At 43.6% G+C, this 24,068-nt stretch overlaps 1 protein-coding gene across 1 annotated transcript; it reads left to right on the top strand.

Annotated features, from left to right (window-relative positions):
• The first annotated feature begins 297 nt into the window (after positions 1–297).
• On the top strand, positions 298–23,085 carry cables1 (Cdk5 and Abl enzyme substrate 1). Its single transcript, XM_030114842.1, has 10 exons — positions 298–908; positions 8,478–8,549; positions 8,673–8,765; positions 10,193–10,270; positions 14,485–14,590; positions 15,492–15,648; positions 15,752–15,855; positions 19,074–19,180; positions 19,284–19,488; positions 20,731–23,085. The coding sequence occupies exons 1-10, from the start codon at positions 307–309 to the stop codon at positions 20,869–20,871; spliced, it is 1,665 nt and encodes a 554-aa protein (XP_029970702.1). The 5' UTR covers positions 298–306; the 3' UTR covers positions 20,872–23,085.
• Positions 23,086–24,068: the final 983 nt, after the last annotated feature.

Here is a 24,068-nt window from a genome sequence, read left to right on the forward strand (position 1 = left end):
CTTTACGTAATTTTGGCACGCGCTGTCACAGAGGCGCGCGGAGCCCTCGGCAGTCAGGAAAAGGTGAAAAAAACACACACATGTATTCCTGGCAGCTCATTGGTCCGCATTTTCCCTGCGCTGCCACAATACTGCAGACACGTGACCTCCCTGTTTTTACCCAGTTAAACGCGTGTAAGTGCAAAGACGGGCGCCACAAACCCTCCGACACGAGCGCCGTCCGCACCCGGTCCATGTCGACCAGGTAAGAGATCGCCGCAGCGGAGGGGTCGGGGGTCGGGGGAGGGGGGTGGGAGACATCGGACCATGGCGGCTGCCACGAGCAGCAACGCATCCACGGCCACGCTCCAGATCAAGCACTCCGGCATCGAGCAGACGCGGAAACGCATCGACCCGCGGCGGAGGCAAGCGGCGCTGTCCTTCCTCAGCAACATCTCCCTGGACGGCAGACCCGTGCAGGACGATGCGGACACCCAGGCGGAGGAGGACGGCGAGGCAAGGACTAGACCGAGCCTGGTTTCGCCGGAGCGCGCGGCGCACGGAGCGGCTGCCGCCAACGCGTCCATCCCCAGCGGCGGCGGCGCGGCGGCTGCGGCCGCGGCGGCTGCAGCGGCGGCGGCCGCCAGCACGGCCGCGCAGGCGCTCGCGTTCGCGAACCAGGCTCTCCTCGCAAACAACCGGAGCAGCGTGGGGCCGGGGCTCACGCCCGGTCCTCCAGCAGCCGGATCGGACGCGGACGGCGACGCGTTCGCCCCCGCCGCGTTCAGCTCCCCTTTCTCCGCGGTGCCAACCTCCGCCAGAGGCCGGCTGCAGACCTACACTCAGGGAATCCTCCCGGCCACCTTCTCCCGGCAGTTCTCCCAGAACTACTGCCTGGACGGGGCGCAGGGCGAGCAGCAGCGGTCCAGGTAACGTGCAGACACCACGGTGTGTGTGTGTGTTAGTATGTGTGTGTTTGGACACGCGGTGATAATATGACTGGTGTCACAACTCTGCAGGATCTGCACGCTCAGGTCGTTGAACTGTACATTACTGCGCGCGCACACACACGCACGCACATGCGTCAGATAAACATGACTTGAGTCTGCAGCATTCATCACCAAAAGAACCGTTTTTGCATTTTTTACCAACAAAGAAAAAAGAAAACATGTTAAAAAAAAGTCATGTTGCATTCATAAAACATTAGTTACAGTAGTTCTGTGACTCTCTGGCTTTTGTATCCAGTTCAAGCAGTTTTTGTCCATTGTAGCTATTTAGAGCCACTGTGCATTTCCTAATGATGACAGCAATTTCAGCTATTTTAGCAATTTATTGTTTTAGCTGTTTTCTTTATATAGAAATGTGTGGTGTACGCCTATAAAGGAAAACGAAAAGAAGTTTATTTACACAGAATTTTCTTACATTTTCAAGGAGCCACTACAGAGGGGCTCTCGACCTGCAGGTTGCAAACCCCTGAACAGCATGCATAAGCATGCACAACATGCACAGCATGCACAACATGCACAGCATGCAGCATCATATGATAAATCTCTAGTATCCACTCAACACTGGTCTTTTGCAGTTGTCAGAAGTTTCAGACATTGCTCTTCCACACCTGCTGCTTTGCATATGGACACTATTTTACCTTTTCCTCCAGACACACACATTCTGACCAGAACCCCCCCCCCCCCCCCCCATACTCCTCTGAGGATAAACACTTTGGGTTTACACTCCGGGTGTTTGGTGCTCTGGAGTCGCTTCATCCTGCACAATGAACGTATAGTCACCCGTGTTCTTTGCTGTGATAAGTACAGCATGTACATGTCTGCACCCATGAAGGGAATGTGTACCAGCATATAAAGGACAGGTAGGATGCTGCTTTCAAGTGTGTGTATGTATATATGTGTGACTGAGTGTGTGTGTTTGTCCTGTTATGGACTGCGGCCCTGCTCAGACTGCACCCTGCCTTCATCTATAGTCAGCTGGGCTCTGCTCCAGATGAAGATGGATGGGTGGATGTGTGGGTTCTGGTCGGAGGTCCAGTCTAGACCACTGTCTGCCTGCAGAGGGACTCTTCTGAATCAATATTTTAATAATTTTGGTCTTTTTGGTCATTTTCTGTGCTCTGACCCAATCTTCTTTTTATATTTGAAATAAAAAAAATGCATACATACAATCAATCTTATTCTGTACATTTCCAAAGAATTTAATTTGTATCTTCACTCCACGAACCACTAACTGAACTGTATTTGAAGGAATGCACATATTTCTTTGCAAGTCTTGCAGTTTACCAAGATACTCCAAGATAAAGAAGGTGCAGTTTGTGATAATAAATGCACTTTTCCTTCATTTATAAGTAAGAGCCAGATTTTGGTTCAGACCTTGTTATAGGTCTAATGTGGTCATGTGACCCTATCCTAAGCCACAAATTTCAGGTAGAAATCGAGTGTGAAGATGTGAAGTATGATTTTCATGAGTAAACATCATTTCGTCATAATCATACTCTGGGTTAGGATTGAGTCACTGTAGCTTTCATTCGACCACTGGAGGTTTTGCTTCTTGGTTTATTGGACTTAAAGAAGCCCTATCATGAAAAATGAACTTTTATGAGCTTTTAACTTTGTTATTGTGTGATCACCTCATCAGAACTTCATTTAAATCTTTATTTCTCTTCATGTATATTTGAGTAATCTAAATAAATGTTCAGTCCAAGTTGTAGCTCCCTTTAAACGACTGACTTACCACTAATCTCCGTAGATAAGTGGCACCAACCATGAAGCACCGAATACGTGTACGTGGCACTGGAACATAGACTTTAGCACTAGATCCACAAGATGGAGGCACGTAGGCACGTCTCTCCACCGTCAGTGTGGGGGTCTGTGTATTGTATATCTATGATGGTCATGAACATGACAGAGTAGATGACACAGTAACTCACCACACCACCTTGTGGTACAGCGTGGTAATACAGTGGCAGTAGATGGTCGGCTTGCTCATGTTGCTGCTGCAGTGTGACATATAGGCATCTTGGAAATGTATTAATCTCTCTGTATTTGAAAAATATCTGACATTATGATCTGTGTTGTCTTTCCGATGTGGTTAAGAGTAGAAGAGCAAAGTATTTTGACTTCATTCATGTTCAGTTTCAGTAAAAACCATCATCAGAGTGAGAATCTGCCTTTTAATTTCCAATAATTTCCAAGTCTGCGTTTGCGTAGAGATTTTTCTCTGTACCACCTTGTGGTAGAAAGTGGTATTACCACCCTGGTTGAGGTTCGCCTCTTACGTTTAGCAGCATGTCTTTGGGACGACACTGGGTGCTGTTTCCATGAAACCTGCCATAACCATCAGTTCTGAAGTCTTTCATCGTGACGTTATGTCATGCTGTAGTAAAACGTTTACAGCGTGATCCTTTCCCTCTTGTTGAGTGAATGAAAGCTGGGAGCAGCTTTCTCTCAGGTGTGTTTGGATTGCGAGGAACTCGGCCTTCGTACCGCGGCACACAGCGGGCAGTGAAAGCTCAGCTGTTTGTATATTTGTTCAATGCAGGTGGCTGAAACCTTACAATTCCAAGGTCTGTGCTGGGAATAATAAATCCGAATCACGTGTCAGACAGCTGAGGAGCTGCAGACTGGTTTCCACACCTGTTGGCTTTATTTCTGCTCTTCCTCTCTACATACCTGCTCTCACAACACCTCGGATTATATTTAGTAAATGTGTGGAAAAACGTCAGCATCCTGTAACCCGACACCTTCATCTCTGCTCCTCCACATCGCAGAGATTTTCTTTTTTTGGTCTTCTCCATCTTCAGGATAAAAGCTGGGAGCTGGAAGGGTCGGACAGCTGCCACTAACAGTCGTCTCACTGTCAGAACCTGCTGTCAGATCCTCTGAACCATTAGAAGCCCCCCCTTCAAATCCTGCTCTCCCTCTGGTCCGCTGCCAGACTACTCAGGAAGTTGTGCTTCACACTCAATAAGCTTTCAGTTCTCACTGCACTCATAAAAAAATAAAAAGAATCACAGAATAACCGAGCTGCCGGCTCCTAATCTGTGGCTCAGCCGGCTGAGTGCGCCGTTTCCGATTGAGAGCTTCGATCCCTCCCATCACGTCCCATTCAGGAAAAATGCTGTAATCTTTCTCTCACGATGAAATGACCTCTTGAACACGGTTATGTAACACGCAAGATGCCATCAATCACTTTTTGCTTTTTCAGTGTGTTTGAGTGAGTGATCAGGAACACGCCGATGAATGAGCGCAGTGAGACTTGGCGCCTTTTGAGACCGAATTCCGTTTTCGCTCTGCTCAGAAGGAGTACCGAACGCTCAAACCCTGCCTGTGCTGAGGATGATCTCAGATAACCGTGGTGGCGATGGAGGACGGACGAGCGCTGTGCACAGTGCCCGGTCTGTTCTGGGAGGGCAGCTGGTGGAAACGTGTCCAGAGGTCCCTGGCTGGGGAGAGGCAGGAGGCCGGGCTCCTGGCTCTGTGTTCTCTGTCATCCGCTTCCTCTGGCGGGGGCTTCGGAGACTCGCTCTCCCCTCAGACTGCCTGGCCTTCGGGCCCGCTCCCATGCAGGAAGTGGCAGAGCCTCTGATGTGCCGCCAGAGTCGGCTTTCTGAGGCCGGAGCTGCTTGAACGCCGCGGCCTCGTCAGACGATCCCGTAAACGGTTTCGGCCCGATTACGGCAAAATCCCAAGTGCTACGATAAGATGCTATGCTAGCCTTTTCAGATGGACTGAGGTGAAGTAGAAAAGTGTCCTGTGGTCTGATGGATCGATCTGAAAGTCTTCCTTTGAATCATGGATGCTGTGACCTTTGGGATAAGAAGAGGGGCCGTCCTGACCTTTCTCAGAGCACCGCTCAGAACGTCAGCTTCTCTTATGGACTGAATGAAGCCGCACGTCTGAAGGATACATCGACATCAAACAAACAATAAAAAAAAAATATATAAAAATGAATGGCCATGTCTTGACAGGGATGCCAGATCCTCGAGATCCTTCGTTTGGTGATCTTACTGCAGCCAGAGTCTTGGTGATCCACTCTTCCTCCATGATTTCAGTAAAAATAATCACATTTGTGTTTTCTGCGCCGCTTGCTGTGTTAGCGGGCGCATACCGTGAAATCGATCATCCATCCGGCCACTTTGAAGACCACGTTCTTGGCGAGCTGCCAGTTGGTTTCATCTGCAGAGGTAATAAAAAAAAAAAAAAGTGCATAAAACATGGGAATTTCCAAGGTTTTCTACATCAGCTGGCCATAAAATGCATTCCAGTCTCCAGTACAGACCAAGCGCTTCACTCAGTTCCACTCAAATGATTCTGATATTTCATGAGTTAATTGAATTTATCTGATCAGCGTCCAGAGCGCTGGTAACTAGTCCCTGAACTCCTCCAGTCAAGTCAGTGGAATTAAATTGGGACAAACTTTGGAGTCACGCTGACCTAGTAAACGTCTTGAATTCACGATTCTTCGAGTTCATCAACTGGTTAACACGTGCATGAGCACCAAGCACTGAACAGATGATCAATATGGACAAGTTGAATCAATCTTCTGAATAAAAATGAGTCACAATTTCTAAATAGCAGATGCTCGGCATCATGTTAGCGCACGCCGCTGCAGTAATCGAACCACAGCTGAATGAAGCCAGGTGAACGTGTGATCATGTTGTCAAATATTAAGTTCAGCACTTTGTATCTGTGACCTAAATATAGAAGTGATCCCATTTTATGAGCAGTTTTTCTCACCATTGCACTCGTCAGACGGTTTAATCTCCTCTTCTGAACAGTTCTTGAGTTTTATGGCTTCGTTACGTGGCGCCTCGACTCTTATCTTTTCTGAAATCTTTTTTTTTTTTTTTCTTTCTTTAATTGCATGAGGCTGAATCACACTGATAGAACAGGCTGGAGCAGAATGACTGGAGACAACAGCAGCTCTTGTTTTGAGGACAGTGAGAGCTGCTTGTTGCTGCTTTGAGGCTTCAGACTGAGCCCAGATAATGTCAAACTGCACTGAAACGCACCGCCGGTAGCCTCGGCTGGAAGGTGTGTGTGTGAAGTGACTGACTGTCTCCGTGTGTGTTATTGTTTCCAGGATTTGTACCCGTCTGGAAAACATGGTTGGGTGTTAAAAGAACATCCTGCTGATCAAAGTCCTGGCAGACGCGGCTCCGTGGCGCGGCGGAGACGCCGTCCTCCACTAATTGGTGAACGTCTGTTTGAAGTTAACGGAGATGTGGATCGGAACACGACGCACAGAACGGAGAGGAGCGTCTTTTTCTAGTTAAACTGTCTTCGCGTCGAGTTACTGATCTTACAGGGACTGTGCAGATTTGATCCTGCACACAGGGTGCAGAGGTGGACCGTGGGAAAAGACTGACCGTCCTCGGCTCGTTTTCAGATGTCACGTTTAACTCTGTACACACTCCATAAGTGAAAGTCGAATTACAAATAGTCATAAAAACTAATCTGAATGGCCTAAAAAGATAAGTCGATTAATGAGGCCAACTTTTAAACAAATACTTGTTTAACCCTGCTGAAGGCAAGCGACCAGGCAGCTAAACACACACAGGTCACGAGGGCAGCGGCGACAAGTCACTTTTATGATCAGAGATTTATATTGAGACAACATTTTCACCACGTTTTGAGTGTAAACTTGTTTTTAATTTTTCATTTCTGAAAAGTTTTACATTTACACGACACTGTTTTGAAAACGATGTCCGTTTACAGGGAGCAGCAGGAATGTTAAGACGTTCTTTTCGGCCTCTGATTGGTGCAGCGTTTCCGCCAGACTCACCGGAGGTGAAGATGTCCTGTTAGTGTGTGAACGGAAACCAAAAATACTGTCAAAGTTTTCTGTGTTCACTTAAAAACGTCTTCATGTAAACCAGGGCTTTACATTGCTTTGCCTTTTTACTGAAGTTGCATCATAATTCCAGCCAGTAGTCTGGAAGCCGTCCAGTGTGAGCACTTTCTTCTGCTCGAGTTGTTTTCAAAACATTTTTTTTTTTTTTTAAAAAGCTCTTATCTTCACTTCATTTTGTCCACTTTGGCATGTATTAATCGGCCCCCTGACTTCACCCCCCTCAGGGTGGGTCGGTCTGTGTCCTCATCTTATCTCAGAGCAGCAGCATCTTCAGCATTGCGGAGCGTTTTATTTAATACGTGAGGCGCTGGACAGTCTGAGCAGCTGTAATCTGTCAGACGGATCGCGTCTGTTTACTGTTATTCCAACACTAATGTGTTCATTTCCACTTGTTTCAATGTGGCCACTTGTTATGGCTGCCTAATGAGTGGGATTATGCTGCTATTATGACACTCAACATGCTATTAGAAGCTAATTTTGGACGGGCTGGGGCTTAGTCAGCCGTCACATGTGGGTTTGTGTTTGAAAACTGGCAGCTGATCATAAAAAAAGAGGTCCGGCCAGATTTAGTCTGCTGAATCGGGTGACTAAAAGTGTGAAATAGAGGCCGTCTGTGACAAAATGTGTTACACAAAGTGCTTTCAGGGCCGACTTGTTATCCTCTTAGTGGCCCCGATCCTGGAAAATTCTCTGATCATTAGCCACACAGGCTCAACAAGGGCGCTGCTGATTGATGGCGGCCATAACTCCGCTCTCCCAAACTGGTTTTTATGAATTAATAACAGCGAATGCCGACGGCGGAGAGCGCTGGATGCTGCTTTTGGACCTTGTTTCCCGAGCCGTCAGAGTAGAGCCACGCTCTGGGCTGGATCCGGGGCCCTGACACGCAGTTCCATGTGAAATATGACCACTGGAGAGAAGCTCCTGCAGATATTTTTATTCGTGGCGACTAAATTTTTAATCAGATGTGACTTTGTCTCACTAGATAATGTTCTGCTTTTCGGCAAAACTCAACTGGTGAATTAAACATGGATTTAAAGTTATTTATAACCAGGTGAAAACTGAAAAATAACGTAAAAACTGTGTGGTTGAAATTTAGAAAGGAATTGTAGTGTCTTCCTAAAAACACATATTTATATTTGATTGATGGATTTTACGCCACATTTAAGAAATGAAAAAGGCAGATGCTTGAGAAAACGCGGTGGAGAAGAATTCCACCTCGCTTGAAGCTCTGTAATGTTGAAATCGTTTCATGGTGGTTTGATTTGTATCACACCGCCAGATTACATGAATACTCAACCCTCCTGTATCCCATCCTGAATGTCTGACCTTGATTTTAGTGGAACGTGACCGTCGATTGATTGTCACAGCCCACTTTTTATTTTCCCATTTGAGGTATTACTCTGCACTTGACTTTTATTTGGTGTTGTGCCTTTTAAGTAAATTGCTTTGTAGCTGTGAGTGTGTGTGTGTGTGTGTGTGTGTGTGTGTGTGTGTGTGTGTGTGTGTGTGTGTGTGTGTGGTCAGGGTTAGCGGGGGCAGGAATGAAAGAGATGATTATTATTTAATCTTTTCCTCAGTTGTTGGGTTTTGACTTTTTTTTTAACTTTTTCTTTTTCTTTTTGCTCCTCCAGACGAAGGCTCATCTCTCAACGCTCTTCACTCGAAACTCTTGAGGACATTGAGGAAAACGCTCCTCTACGCAGGTAGTGGACTACACCCAACACACACACACACACACACACACAGTGGAATATTGAGTTGGGTGTAGCGTTTCTCTGTTGGCACAGTGTCTCTGTTTAACTCTCTGTGTTTGTTTTGCATGTAAGATGCCGAACCCTATCAGGTTCACCCCGACCAAAGAGCTTCAAGAAGGTCCACTTCATAAAGAACATGAGGCAACACGATATGCGCAACGGAAGGTACGGAGTCACCCGGCGGCGGCGGCGGCTTTAGTCGATACGGCCGTGGCCGGCTGCCCCTCGTCCGTGAAGTGCAGTTTGGATGTTTCCTCACATTACGAGCCTCGTCGGCCCGGCCCGTCCACAGCATGTCACTCCAACTCAGACGGCACACACACCTCTGAAGCCATCCTCTTTTGATCACTGTTGAATTTTTTTCCAATCACTCACTGATGGATGTCGGATCACAGCGTACTCAGCTTTTGATGCTAATAATGTCAGAATCATCAACATAAGTAGTTCTGACAGCTTTTTTTTTTTTCAGATTCAGAGTCTTTATCGTAAAGATTCGTCTAGCATTGTTTCTGAATTGCAGCTTTATGCTTTCCTCTGGTAGAATTCAATACCACAGTTGGATTCTGAACCAAGCAGAATTCGAGCCTTGCTTTCATAGAATTGACATTAAATGGACACGTGACGGTCAGGCCCTGTTTACATGACAATAATGGGCTGGAAAACGTTTTAGACAAGACAGTCCCTGTACAAACAGTACGTGGAAAACGATGTAGTTTACTGGTCAGTGCTGCGGTTGTGTAATATAACCACACAGGCCAGCATGTGGAGATAATGATGTACACGATCAAGCTCCTTCTAGCTGTTCTTCGTTTAGACTCAGCCTCTGGTGTTTGTCAGAAAAGCATCTCTATGATCTGATGATGGAGAACCGTCGTCATTCAGGAGTCCTGTAAACAGGACCTGAAGAGGTCAGGGTCAGAGGTCAGGTTAATAATTCTCAGAGATGCTGGATGTAAACTTTATGTGACGTGAATTTCTCTATTCTGATGGTGATTGTGCGTCTCTGATCCCACTCAGTTCAGCTCTGGGTTGGTTCCAGTTTGCTTAGCGAGTCGTAGTTACCAAGGCCGCCGTCGTTTACGATGTCTACAGACTTATTGCAACGATCTTAGGTTAAAGTAGAAATACTTTCTGATGAAATCGTGTGTAAGTGAGTGACTGTGGCATCCAGGCTGGTATTTTCTCTGTAGGTAGAAGTTGCAAAGAGATGTAGTTATGCTCCGGTTTAATTCTATTAGCGTTGCTAGGCTGAATTAAAACTGGAGGCTTGAGTGACTCAATGCACCATCTGGTGGTACAAAATAGCATTGCACATGTGAGGAAAGTAACAAAACTCCTTTTTTATGTTACTTTTGAATGTTTTAAGATACCACATATTTAATGTTCTTGCTAAATGTGAACTGAGGTTAATGGGGAAAAACAAAACAAATTCTAACAAAAAGTTCCTGACTTTTATCGGTAAACCGCTGACTTCATGTTCTGTTTCAGTTTCAGTTCGTTCCTTTTTTCTTCTGAAAGCTCTCTCTAACTTGAACCCGTGGATCATGTCGGAGAGATATTGATTAGCTTGTCTGCCGTTCTTGTTTTTATAGGATAGTCCTTATCAGTGGCAGAAGATCCTTCTATAGTGTATTTTCTGTCCTGCCCTATCGAGATTGTAGCCAAACAGGGTATGTATCCTACAGCATGCCGAACGTTGTAACTCCGTCCAACCTGTGTTCCCTCTTTCCTTTTTGTCCTCTCATCCCTCTTTTTTTTTTTTCCTGTGGGCACGCTCTCCCTTAAAGGTTTGGTTTTGTTGGATGCATTTGTCTCGAAATGCTTAAGTTAATACATAAACTGTGGGCTAAAAAGGGCTTGAGAGACTAGACTGTAGCCTAATGCTTTTCGCTTGTGTTGCTTTTTCCATGATGGCTGCGGTGGCTTTTAGGCACTCATCTTTTTCATTTTCTTTTTTTTTTTTTTTTTTTTTTTGACAATTCTCTCACATTTTTATCTGTTGCTTTGCTATTTGGCAATTAGCACGCGCTTTTCTTTGGGTTACGGGTTCATCTCACAAGTGGAAATGCTTCTTAAGACACTACAACAATGAGACTTTGGTGGTGATATTCTGGTGAAAAACACATTTTGCACAACTTGGTGGTAGGGCTGCACGACGTAGTCCAGATTTAAGGATGAATTAAGTTTAAATGCACTGTGCATTCATGCAAGATCGCTCAACACAATAGCTATGGTAATACTGTAGAAGATTATTGCAGTTTGCATGTTTAAGTGAAATCGTGCAGCCCTACTTGGTGATGTATTGTTGATTTATGTGAACGACACTGCAGTTTTTAAATGTTACAGTGGTTCCTGATGTTTTGGGCGTCCTCCTCTGGGGGGCGCCACATGGTTTTAGAGAAGGAAAAATGTTAGGATTAAGGCGATACTGTTTTGATTTGATTTAATTTGATTTGATTTGATTAAAGCACACATTTTTGCAGCTGAAGTCATTTTTCAACATCGTAGAGATAAATTGAAAGAATTATAAGTTTCAGGGCCAGAAAATCAAATTCATGTTATTCCTGCCCAATCAGACCAATAACACGACATAATCCACATTTTTAGACCCTTCACATTCTTTTCCTTTGTTTCAGTTATTGAATTCTTATTTGAACATAAAGTACAATTTTATAAAACTTCAAAAAGTTGCACATTTTACCAAAAAATAAATGCAATTTCAAAATTATTCTGTATTGAACATTGCCTCTTTGTGAAAAAATTCATTGAAATATTCTCCATTTGCAGCCTTTATCATATTTGTACAGATAGATTCATGGATTTATGCCAACGTCGTCCTGTGGCCTGTTGGAGCGTCCAAACAATTTCCACAGTTGCAGCTTTTATAATGACTTTAAAAAAAACTTGCTAGATTATCTCTTCTTAAGCCATTTTTGTATAAACTTGAACTTCCTGTGTTTTCACAATATTCCTTTGCTGGTTTCCATTTTTTAACCCTTAATGTGTCTGTGCAGAGGCCCTGGCTTGTTGTCGGGGTCACCGCGCCGTGACCTCTGCTCTGACCCTCGCCTCCCTCAGTCACATGCAGGGTGTGTTTTGGAGGAAGTGAAAGAGAAAGGGGTCAAATAAACAGCCGAGAGCACGAAGCGTTCCGCGCCGCGGCTTAACCCACAGCATAACAGGCTCGGCCTGCTGGAATCTCCCGCAGCAGCCGGTCGGAGGCAGGTGGAGGGTTAATCAGCCCCCCGCGGAGATCCAGCACCACGTCTGACTGCTGATAACTCACTTCACAGTCAGTTTTCTGAGCTTTATTATTACATGAAGTCAGTCTGTCCTCCTCTTGCTTCTTTCTCTGCTGCTGCAAAAACAAACTGCAGTGCAGCTGAGATATGATGATTTTATGACAGATTTCAGAATATCTTCTGAAATGCATGCATTTAAATATATTTTCCACCTCACAAAGTGTGTGAAGGTGCACATGAAACATAATGAGAAAACACAAATACAACCGAAATCCAAAACAGAAGACGTGTTGACTGAACGCTATATTTCAGAACTTTACCTGAAGCCTAATTTGCTACGATACAACTTATTTTGAGGTTTTAGTTCTTGTAGCATGCTAGCTAGGAAGTGTTAGCTTAGCATATTAATGGAAACAGAACTTCACCTGTTTTTTTTTTTTTACTTAATATAAGTTGAAATAAAGTTGCAAATATGAAGTGAATGCAACATTTTAGCTAGCATTTGTTAACCCTCTGGTAGCTTCAGATATCGTCTTGTTAGTGGGTTTTTTTTTTTTGTTTTGTTTTTTTCAGGACATAAACGGCCCAAAATGCTAAAATGCTAACAGAGATGGATATTTGTTGTTTAGGATGGTGATGTTCTTCATTAAAAACTGCGAATTGGTTCTCTTGTCAGCGCTTTAAGACAGACTGTAGTGTGAAGCGGACGGTGCTGAAGCGGCGCGATGCCGAAGCGGCGCGGTGCGGCACAGCGATTCCGTCACACCGCAGTACAAACGTCCTGCAGCTTTCCTCTGTGAACTCTGCATGTTTCTCTCCGCGCCGGCTTGAGCCTCCTTGGCGTTAGGTAACACTCCTGGCAGAGGAGAGGAAGTCTGGTTGGAAAAATTACATGGGTCAGATGCAGAGGACAGATTTCCCTCACAGGGATTAATAAAGTAAAAGTTTAGTGTGCTGGATGGAGGTGGGAGACGACTGGGGGGGGGGGGGGGATTAAATTCCAGCTCTGCGCTGTTGAAAGTATTAGCTGGTGAAATAACCAGCAGGGGTCCGGATTCTTTCAGGCATGCTCATATTCATCCCTTCTGTTCCTGATGTAGAAACGTGGACAGGCATGATGAGCATTTTGCACGGAATGTAACACTACTAACGTCCAGACTTTTTTTTTAACTTTATTTTCAGTAAATGACCCTGAATCATGCATGTGACTAAACAATACCAGCTCTTTGTCATTTCCTCCTCATTTCTCCCCGCTTGTTTTTTTTTTTTTTTTTTTTTAAATTTCTGGATCGCTCCATAGAAAAGGCTCTCTCTCGTCTCTTCTGTTTCTCCTCCTCTTCATTTATTATTTCATTGTGTGGTAAGGCATCCTCTGCCTGAGGATCTCTGTCAGCGCTGTGTCCCGACGTGCCCCCTTCAGTCAGATAACGCTGTTTTCATTACAAGACGTTGGCCGCAAGAGTCGTCAAAACACAGGTGGAGTCATGTGAGGGCTGGAAAAAACAACACGGTGTTAGAGTTCAGCCTCAGCTGTGAAACTTTCAATCAGCGGGAATCTCTCTCCTTTGTGACCTTTTAATATTTACATTTCACAGCCAGTGAAATCTCTTCTGCCAGCATACACAATAAACTGGCTGCTTACTGTATTTTCTGGACTATTAAGCCACACGACAACACAGCATTCCAACAGTTTCGTAGAAGAACATCCAAAATAAACATACTCTAAATGTGTCTGACCGAAAGCTGCTACTGTATTTTCTTTAGAAGAAACCACGCTTCGTTTCCCTCTGAAGTTTGGCGGGTCATTAGAGTAATATCAAGAAGTAATAGATGAAAAAATATGAATACATGCCATGTGGGACGACTGGATGTGTGACAACAGAATTAAAACCTCCATTATCACTGTATTTCACTGACAAAACAAGAAAAGTGTCTCCAGAAAGACAAAGCCATGACAGAATTTAAACTAGATAACAGAGCGGGGGCATTTTAGCGCTGAGAAATTCTTTGGGACGCAAAAACGCTTTCAGATTTCAGACTGCAAGACATTTTATCTTGTTTATGTACTGTTACGTGGGTTTTTCAACATAAGATTTTCAACATTTTCTACTAAACTGGCTTCTGCATAATTGATATTGACATATTCTTAGTGTTATTAGATGTAAAGTAGCTGTATTTGCTTTCTGTAGTTCCACCTTCTCTCCATTCAAAATAATTTAATAATAATTTAAAATAATGAAACTGTCTCCTGGTAGTTGATGCTGCACAAATGAAGCAATCATTGGGACAGAGTTTAAGTTTTTTGGATGAGGTTTGCTGTATGTTTTGATCAGCAGACATTAGATATTTGGATATTCATCCCCTGCTGCCACCCTGTTTGCCCCACTGACACACTTTATGCTTCAGAAAAACGACTCCTCCCTCCCAAAGGTGCTCTTTACTTCTGATTTGCAGCGAGATGCACACAAAGACACACGAGCCATTACAGAAATGAGGCCAGCCGAAGCGATCGATGCAGGGCTGGCACGAGCAGAGGGAGAGGAGGCAGAACAGGCCTCAGCAAGACTGAGGCAGGGAGGGAAAAGAAGAAGAAGCTGCAGCCTGATGTTTGAATGAAGCTTAAAGAGACCTCTGCTTGTCAGGGATGTAAAGATCGATGGAGGGCGTCAGCGCCACCCGTCAGGAGGCGTCAGCGCCAAGGAGATGGTGATCGGCCTGGAGGGGGTGGAGCTGGGAGCCGACGGAAAGGTGAGAGGCTCACACTCACGGGTTAATACTAGACACGGCTCACGTTTGCAGTGTTTGGATATGGGATAATATACATTTGGAAAAAAAAGGGTTGTCAATTTTAAAGGTTCAAGTTTTGAGTGATACCACTTTTGTGCATTGGGTGGCAGTAGAGAGTGACACATTTTTCATTTTACTTTTCTGTGCTTTTCATTTGAAATATTTGGTCTTTTCTGTTTATTTTTCTACCTTATGAGTCACCGTGGTTACGTGTAAGATCAATAATGTGATTCGACTCTGATCTGATTATGTTTATGGCCTGATCAGAGTCCGGGTCAGTGTTCCGGGTCGCTTCGTACTAAACGAACTTTGCGCACACATCTGTTAAATAATTCACCATGTTCTCTTCCTGGTCAGACGCTGAACTAGTAACATATTTCAGTTTCCAAAGAAATGTAACACATTTGAGTAACGGGCATCCAGTTAAATGTGGAATTATGTCACAAATCGATAATGTCACAGTGCAAAGCATTATGGGATTGATGCACTGACTGATTTCTTTGATAAATAGGAATCTGGAAATCAGTGTGGGGACGTTTGTGTGAATGGGACAGGATCATTTAATAATCAGGAGGAAATAAATCGGATTTAATGAAAGGGACAGTGTAAACACGGCTAAGGTGACTGAATGCTACAGAGATCTACGACTCCACCTTGTGGTACAAAGTGGCATTACATGCCGTGTCAGGATAGAGCTAATTCAGTTTTGCTGAGAATCACCTTCTGTTTATAGACGGAATAGATTCAGAGTGACTCTTTACACCATCTTGTGGCACAAAGCTGTATTACAGGACCCCCCGTGACGCGCTCGTTTGGCGGTCTTGTAATTTGTTCAGCGTTGTCACTGAACCTGTGTTTGCAGACCGTGTCCTACACCCAGTTCCTGTATCCCACCAACGTCCTCGGAGGCCGGAGGAACACCATCGACTCCACCTCGTCCTTCTCTCAGTCTCGTAACGCGAGTCACCGCAGCCTCAGCCTGGGCCGGGCCAACAGCAACCAGAGCAGCTTAGACACGGGTGAGTCCGCCACCGGCGGCGTCCTCCATGTTCTGAATCCTCGGGTTTCGTAGCCCCTGTCTGGCGTTTTCCTTCATCACTGATGAGGTTTTGCTCCTGACAGGGAACGACCTGGTGGACTTTCGAGAGTACGACCCCAACCTGCTGGACGACCCGCAGTGGCCCTGTGGAAAACACAAGCGAGTCCTCATCTTCCCTTCATACATGGTGAGCAAAGGCTCCTGGAAGTAGCTCATGGTTCTGTTTGGTCTGAGCGTCTTTCAGTGTCTCACTCTTAATTCCTGAGGTTATTTTTGTCCTTGGAGACCTTTTTAGTCCTGGAATTTTCCCACAGCAACACGTCTGCTCTTTGTTACTTTATTAAAACCTCCTGAAGTTGGTAGGATGTTTTTCTTGAGGAGCCGAGCGAGCCGTATCAGACGGCTTAAATCTACAAGGTCAACGGAGCAGAGCGTCCTCCACCTTTCATTGAGTGACACGCTCTCTAATAAACAAGCCCCTCTGGCACAGTTTGTACCTCAGCGCTTATCATTCTCACACTTTTCCAGGCGGGAGCGGATATTTTTATTGTGGTTAACAGAAGAAGAAAGGGGGGGAAAAAAAGCTCAGCGAGCCTCCCACCTCATTCTTCACTGGTCTCTGTTATTGCTACATGACTGAGAGTTCACAACAAAGACTCGCATAGCTGAAATGTTAGTGAAGGTCAGAGTGTTTTTTTTCCCCCCCGCTCTTCCTCAAATTACAAAACCTGGAGTCTGACAACAATAGCTTTTGTGTTTACTACAGGAATTGAACCAACAAAATTCTCAGCATTTCCAAAGCTGGACGCATGTTTTGCTGGAGGCGTGACCCTGAAGCTGAACTTTCCAGTTCGACCAGCGAATGAACTTGTAGTTTTACTGTCTTGGGCCTAGTTGGCTGAAAACAAACATCCCCCATTAAAAAAAAAAAATCCTCCACAACACCAGGTTGTTTACTGGGCACAATCTATCCGTATTAAATTCACATTTTAATGGAGTATAGACGTGTTAGACCAGCCACAAAGCTAATGTAGTTTCAGTAAAATTAGTGTTTGCACTAGCATTCTGCCAAATTATAATGCAAAATGGTTCAAAACACAAAAGTTTAAAAGTTCTCAGTGCTTAGAGATATTGCCATAACTTTTGATTTCAAAAATAGCCATCAGAAACATTGATGAGGAATTTCTGGTTTAGCGTGATCACTTTCGGCACAATGGGAGTAGTGTTGTTACTCTGTAAAATATCAACTCAAGCCATACAAAAACAGTTTTCACACAATAAAAGCATTATGTACAAACATGACATTTACACTCGGAATAACTTTTATGACCAATAATTTAAATATCAGACAAAAAACAAGAATTGCTAAGCAGTACTGAAAGTGACAGCTGCAGGTCAGAATAAAGTCACAAACAATTTTTCCTGTGTTTATTTACGTTAGGGATATTTTTGTCAAGCACTAATGTGTAAATGTGGGGGAGTATGTACGACACATTAGACCATCTTTTATCGGGAATTCTTGTAGGTTGAGGTGATAAATGTGACACGTCAGTAAAAGAGGCGATCATCTGAAATGTGTCACATCCTGATAGCATTTATCGTCAGTGTGTTGAGTTTTCAACCAAGTTAACCTCAGACTGCTCAGAGAGACAGAAAGCTTCATTCAGTGTTGATTTGTTTTTATGGCCAACAAGGCCGGTTTGTCATGTGGAGACAAACTAACAAAACCAGCTGAAATTGTGAAAAACAATCCAAAACAGGAAAAACTGCTGTAAATTGTTAAGTTTTAAGTGAATAAAAATGACAGACATTGCTAAAAAAATGATTTAATGATACCTTAGAAATGTCACTAACGCACCGTTTACATATATTCTAGTGTATGTAGCAGAACAATCAGTTTATCTGCAGTTATTTTATCAAACATATTTGTTTTGATGCTAAAACTAATGTGATTTGGTTTAAAGTGAACAAAATTCTTCCTAATTTCAGTGATTCACAGACATCTTTATGATAATGTCAGCCGTTCCCATGCATTATTTGCCTGCTTTATGATTTGTAATGAGATAAGCATGCTAAACGGAGGTATTTGATTGGGTTCCTTGTGTGTTTGGGAGCAGTCGGAGCAGGGGCGGATGCATTATTCACACCCCGTGTGGTGCAGGCGGTGCACATCCAGGCTCGTCCTTGTATTTTTAGCAGCACTGCATGTTGTGTTCTTACTAACAGCTTGCACTGACAGGGAACTCCAGAAAAAGGGCCTTTTTCTGTTCCATTTGGAATTGATGCAAAAAAGCCCTGAGCGTTTTTATCTCATATTAGCTCATCAACAGTTTATTTCAGTGAACTGAACGAAGCAAACATAAAAACTTGAAGAAACAGGTGGAATTTAACCACATTTAATGTGTTAGTCGTCCCATTTCAGCTTTTTTTTAAATCAATGTTCACATTCAGAATGTGGTGATAATGGAAGTCGAGCGCACTTCTCTCAAAATTAAGTTTGACCATCAGGCTGCGCATCATTTTAACAAGCTGAACATACATATTGCAAAAGACTGCAGTAAATGTTTCCATGCACAACGTGTTCATGCATATTTTGCAGTCAGATGAAACCCTGCAGCTGTTAAAAATTTAACTTGTGGTTAGAAAATTCATATTCTAAATATGAATCCAGAAGAGAAAATCATTAAAGTTAGATTGAGACCTTTTTCTGAACCAGTGCAGTGCTGAGAAACGTGACTGTTGTAATGTTTTTTTGACTTAAATACCTGAAACTACACTAGACGGTGGACAAGTGCTTCAGAATTTTGCAGGTCAACCGAGAAAGAGGAATTTGTTTTATCTGTTTGAGCGCTACATTATTTACCTGTCTATTTTATCATAAATATCAAATAAATCTAAAGAACTCATTCTATGAATTAAAACCTTCATGTGTTTGACCGCCTGAGAGAAAATGATCTGTCTGTTATATGTGATGTGTTGTTGTGTCACTCGACACTATTACTGCATGCCTCATGTTTTTAGTGCAGCTCAAGTTTAAAGTATTTGCAGATGATATCAGCGTTTCCTGTTTGACCTTCTTTGAGTCGTTGCTTTGTAAACCTAAACCAGTCCAGCATCTTTGAGCCCGATCGGGTTTTTTCTGCACGCATGAGCAGCGCTGCAGGTCACGGCCGCCTCGTGGTGCGACGCTGGAATCCAACACTGTGGCGTGAGGATGGGGAGGCCATCATGAGGCCCGGGGGCCACGTGTGGCCCCTCAGCCCCGCTTGAGCGGCCCTCAGGGTGTCACTGGGAAATCCTACTTAATACCTCACAAAACTAGTCTTTCTTATCAAGTGATAACTGTTATTCTTGTGTCGCTGAAAGGCGGCTCGCTTACAACGCACCTCTGGTTTGTCTTCCCAGACCACGGTCATCGAATACGTCAAACCTTCCGACCTGAAGAAAGACATGAACGAGACCTTCAAGGAGAAATTCCCCCACATCCGGCTCACTCTCAGCAAGATCCGGAGGTAAAGAACCGGTCGGTTCGCCACGCCGGCGTGGCGTTTTGGCCTCGGCCCGACCCGTTCTGCTGGTTCCGGCTAAGCCTCCCTCGCTCTGTGTCTCTGTCAGCCTGAAGCGGGAGATCAGGAAGCTGGCCCAGGAGTGCGGCTACGAGGAGCCGACCGTGGCCATGGCCTTCGTCTACTTCGAGAAACTGGTTCTTCAGGGCAAACTGAACAAGCAGAATCGAAAGCTGTGCGCCGGAGCCTGCGTCCTGCTGGCGGCCAAGATCGGAGGAGACCTGAAGAAGCACGAGGTCAAGCTGCTGATAGACGTACGTCCACTTGACCCACGCCGACAGAAATCAGAGCTCCGCCGCCCTGAAAGTTTCATGAAGTGTCCCGTTACAGCAGCTTAAATTCACTGAAATGAAAACTGTCCGCTCACTCCTCTACTCAGACTTTATTTCACAAGCACCTTCTTCAACACTTTAAACCAAAAGAATGAAGAGTAATTCAAAACATGAGGATGTACTTCTAATATTGCACACATATTTGTGTTCAGTTTGCAATTTTTTTTTTTTCTTTTTTGCAGAATCATCATTTCTGATACGTGAAGAATTCTTGCAAACCTTTATAGCTCTGGTGTGTTTGCTCCTGCACCACCATTGCTGGACACTAGGTGGTGCATTCATTCCGTTTTTAGGCAGATGTCATTGTAGATTCACTTATATAAAACTACAAAATGACATTATCTTCCAAACCTCTACGCTTTCTGGTCACATGACCAGTTTAGCTCATCAGGAATGAAGCAGAGCAGGAGAGAGAGTGTGATAATAAAGCTCTGATTACCAGCAGAATGAAGCCCAATTTAAGCAACAGTATGTCAAGTGAAAACACTTCGTTTTCACATTTTTGTTGAAGAAACTGTGCAGGAGCAGCATTTTTATAAAGTTGCTTTTTGATCCATTTACATGGCAGCAGAGTGGGTGTGTTGTCAAAAAATTCCACCTTGGGAGCAGTTTACAAAAAGTTGCAATTTCAGTCACTCAGAGCATCATTTTTCTGTAAATAGACACCAAAAAGACAGCAAAGGTTTTGCATTTTCACTTAAAAACTTGTAAATGGGCCCTTAATTGAGCCACGCGTATAGTACAAATACAACCTTTAAAAGACAGCAGTCGTAATGATTAGATTTCTCCCTGAAGCGTTGGAGCCAGGATGGGATTAAATCAGCTGATAGTTTAGAGGTAAATGATGAAGCTGATCTGAGGAGGCAGGCTGACTGTTTACCTGAAAACACAGCCTGCTGTTGTTGGTTTCATCACAGCTCAGTTACTCACAAGGTCAAACATCCCGGATGTTTCTCAGCTGCCGGGTTTGAAAGGTGAATTTTTCTTGAATTTACATGATGGGTTTTTTTTTCCCTGGCTGGCTGAGAGCTGAGTGAGTGAGCGTCGTCTCCGGGTGTGGTCCCTGGCTGCAGGACGTGAGCAGACTTGTCTTGGAGTCCGTCTGTCAGGGAGGTTTAGACGATCATCTGTTACCTTAAACTAACTCTTTTTTTCCCCCGTCAGAAACTGGAGGAGCGTTTCCGGGTGAACCGCAGAGAGCTGATCGCCTTCGAGTTCCCCGTCCTGGTGGCGCTGGAGTTCAACCTGCACCTGCCCGAGCACGAGATCATGCCCCACTACAGACGCCTGCTGCAGGCCTCCTAGCGCCGGCGACCCGTCGGGAGGGCGGCCGCCGGCTTCCCTCCTGATCGCCTGGCGCTCGCCGCCGGACAGACGGACTTCCTCCACTCTCATCCTCACATGTTCAGAACTGTGGGTCGGTTCTCCAGTTTGCGTGTCTCACATCTCCCCGGCTTCATCTCTGTGTTTTTTAATCCTCTCTTGTTGATTAAGAGAGTTTTTTTCCTCCATTTGAATCAGATGCCGAACATTTGAACAACCAGTGATTGTACTGTTCTTTTTTTTAATTTCGTCTTTTTCATTAATCTCTTCCTTGTAAACTTGGATATGATTGGTTGCCAGCGTACGATTTCAACAGGCCTCTGGCGGCAGGGTTTTGGCTGGACTGTTATTCCTTGGTGTGACTCATCGTCTTTAAAAAGTGCACTTTTCAAGGGAACTTTTTTTTTTTTTCTACATTTCACAAGCTTGGGATCGAACCCTGGAAGCGATAAGCTGCGTTCATAAGCTCCACACACATTTGAATGGACTTTTTCTAGCTTTATTTCTCTCTCTCTCTCGTGGTTTGTTCACTTTTCTAGCCGCGGTCTTTACCTGCATGAGGATGGTTTGTACACAGGTACTTGCAGAAGATGACGTGACTTCTTTGTATTTCCACTGAAATATTCCATTCGTTTTTCTACCGGCTCGAGTCGCTTGCTACAAACTTCTGGAAACCCACTTTTATCAGTGTTGAATTTCCTGTGCTCTATGTTAGAGTAAATTTCTGGCACGTTTACCGTGCTTCATTGGGGTGGGGACGGTCGCTCGAGTGCTGACGGGGGCGGCAGCCGGTACATTTAACGACTTAGCTTGTCATCGACAACCTAACAAACACAAAACTATGGTCAGGAGTTAAGTTAAAGAGGTTTTTATGCTCAGCTTAGTGTGATTTGGGGACTTCGGGGACATGAGACTTTCTGTCTTGTAATACCAGTTTATGCCACAAGGTGGTGTAGCGAGAGTCGAACTGTCCAACATTACAGAACATCATTTCAGCACCTGTTTTTTTTTTTTTTGCACAAACAACCTTTAGTTCGATTAAATTTCATGGGAAAAAAAATGTCTTTCATGTGCTAACTGTTGGAGTTAGGGGGTTACTTTTAAATCATTCTCGGATATGTCAAAAGTAATCTAAAATACTGCCTGAAGTATTAGTTTCTGTCTCACGTCAGTCTCAATAATTGAGTTTATTCAAACTAGAATTTAAAGGGTTAGATTTCAGTGATGTGCTTTACCTTATAGAAAGTTTCAAACACCAAACCGTTTAGTGTTATCTTTAGTCGATTTGATTTTGGTTTTTTTTTATTCTGACTGCGACAAGAATGCAGCCAATATATTTTTAATGAAACGATAACTAAAAAGTTTTTAATAACAATTGAAATATGAAACAAGAAAAATGGTTTTTCCATCACCAAAGCCACTCACAGCACCACCTTGTGTTTGATGGTGGAAATACGAGAAGGATTCAGCTTGTTAGTGTCTAATAAGGATTTAGCTTTAACATGGTAGCAGCTTTGTTTTTGTTTTTTTGTTGTTGTTTTTTTTTTGCATTTTGGAGACAAAGCAATCTGTAAATTACTATAATAAAATTCAAAAGTTAAATTGGGGTAAAAATGAAGAACAGGGAAGGTAGTTTAGACTCCATCTTGTGGTACAAAGTGGAATTACAAGACAAATCTTACTGATTTGAAAACATCAAACACACATCCTCACCACAGTTTCCTCACATCAGTTCATTTCACCGACGTCTTAAAGAGAAATGTTACAGTTCAGTTTTTTAAAAGCTGAGCCTGTAGCTGCAGTCCTCAGGTCGAGACCTGATCCCGGAGGGTCCAGATCTCAACCAGATCCCAGCAGGGATCAGCCCTGGATCAAACACCTGCAGCGAACTTGAATTTTAACTTCTTCATGTTGAGAAAAATGACATGTATCCCAACGTTACTTTTGTTTTCCTTCCACATTAAAATGATCGCACATGCTGCCCTGAAGTGTTTGGAGGGGACTCGATCAAACCGACGGTGTTCGAGCTGATGATCACAAAACGAGCATTAATGTATTGAAGGTGAAGGAAACGCTGAGCTTCTTTCTGTTAGCAAGCCCAAAGATGTTTTTGCTGTTAGATGCACACTGAGGAGAGACTCACGGCGACACTGAGGACCTGTGTATGATTGTAAATAAATCGCTTTGCTTGTTCAATCAGAAATTCTGGATCTTTTTCATTTTCCTTCTTAGTCACCATGTTGTTGGAATTAAATTGTTGGTCTGATGGAGACACAAACTTTCACAACCCAGGGACAACATGCAATCCATTCATCTTCATCCAGTTTATTACTGTAAGGACAACAAAGCCGAACAGTGAGACACACACTCATCCACTGACCTCAAACACACACAGAGGGAGAACATGCAGTCTCCACACACAAGGAACCCCAACAGGACTTGAACCAGGGATATTCTCACTGTGAGGTGTGCACACTTACCGCTGCACCGCCCTTGTAAGGATCCAGATATAAGAAGAAACTCTTCCAGTGGTAAGTCACTGCTTTCAATCAGTCTTTATATCTAGTGTGAAAGTCTCATAACTGATCCACTAAAGGCTAATTTACGATTTTAATTTGTCTCTATTACAAGAAAATCAGTTCTGAAATGTCTTTTAGTTGAGTAGTTAATAGAATTTCCCCTCAGAGATGGAAAAAAGAAAAAAATAAGAGCATCTCACTGACCCTCACAAATCCCTGAAGCTCTCTGGAGTTCATTGCACCACCAAGTGGTACAAAGATGAACTGCAAGCTTTAAAAACCTGTTTTTTTTTTTATTATTGGACTCATTTTTTAAATGTTAAACAAGTATTTTTATTTGTATTTTTTTTTGTTTCTTTTTGGAATATACAGCAATGATCCAAAATAACAGAAAGATCAACTTAGTTACAGCATAAGTCAAATCTACATTCATTTGTTCGTTTATTGTTAATTACTAGTTTATATTTCTAAACATTTCATTTTAGTCTTAAAAATAGCCCATCCTGTTTCCAGTTTGATAAAAAAAAAAATCTGTCAAAAGACATTTTACAGCTCACATCTGTTACAAACGCTTTTATTTTTTCTAATTTACAGACATGTTAACCTTTGTTCATCATTTCATCTTTTTCATTCCAGTTTCAGTTGAATATATTGAATTAC

Source organism: Salarias fasciatus, chromosome 18 (assembly GCF_902148845.1).
Source record: "Salarias fasciatus chromosome 18, fSalaFa1.1, whole genome shotgun sequence".
Taxonomy (NCBI): Eukaryota; Metazoa; Chordata; class Actinopteri; order Blenniiformes; family Blenniidae; genus Salarias; species Salarias fasciatus.

Excerpts from the sequence above, each read along its gene's own strand:
- cables1 (XM_030114842.1), top strand. The coding sequence starts at position 307 with ATGGCGGCTGCCACGAGCAGCAACGCATCCACGGCCACGCTCCAGATC. Across the intron at positions 15,856-19,073 it reads TCATCTTCCCTTCATACATG|ACCACGGTCATCGAATACGT; the intron begins GTGAGCAAAGGC and ends TTGTCTTCCCAG. Across the intron at positions 19,181-19,283 it reads ACTCTCAGCAAGATCCGGAG|CCTGAAGCGGGAGATCAGGA; the intron begins GTAAAGAACCGG and ends TGTCTCTGTCAG.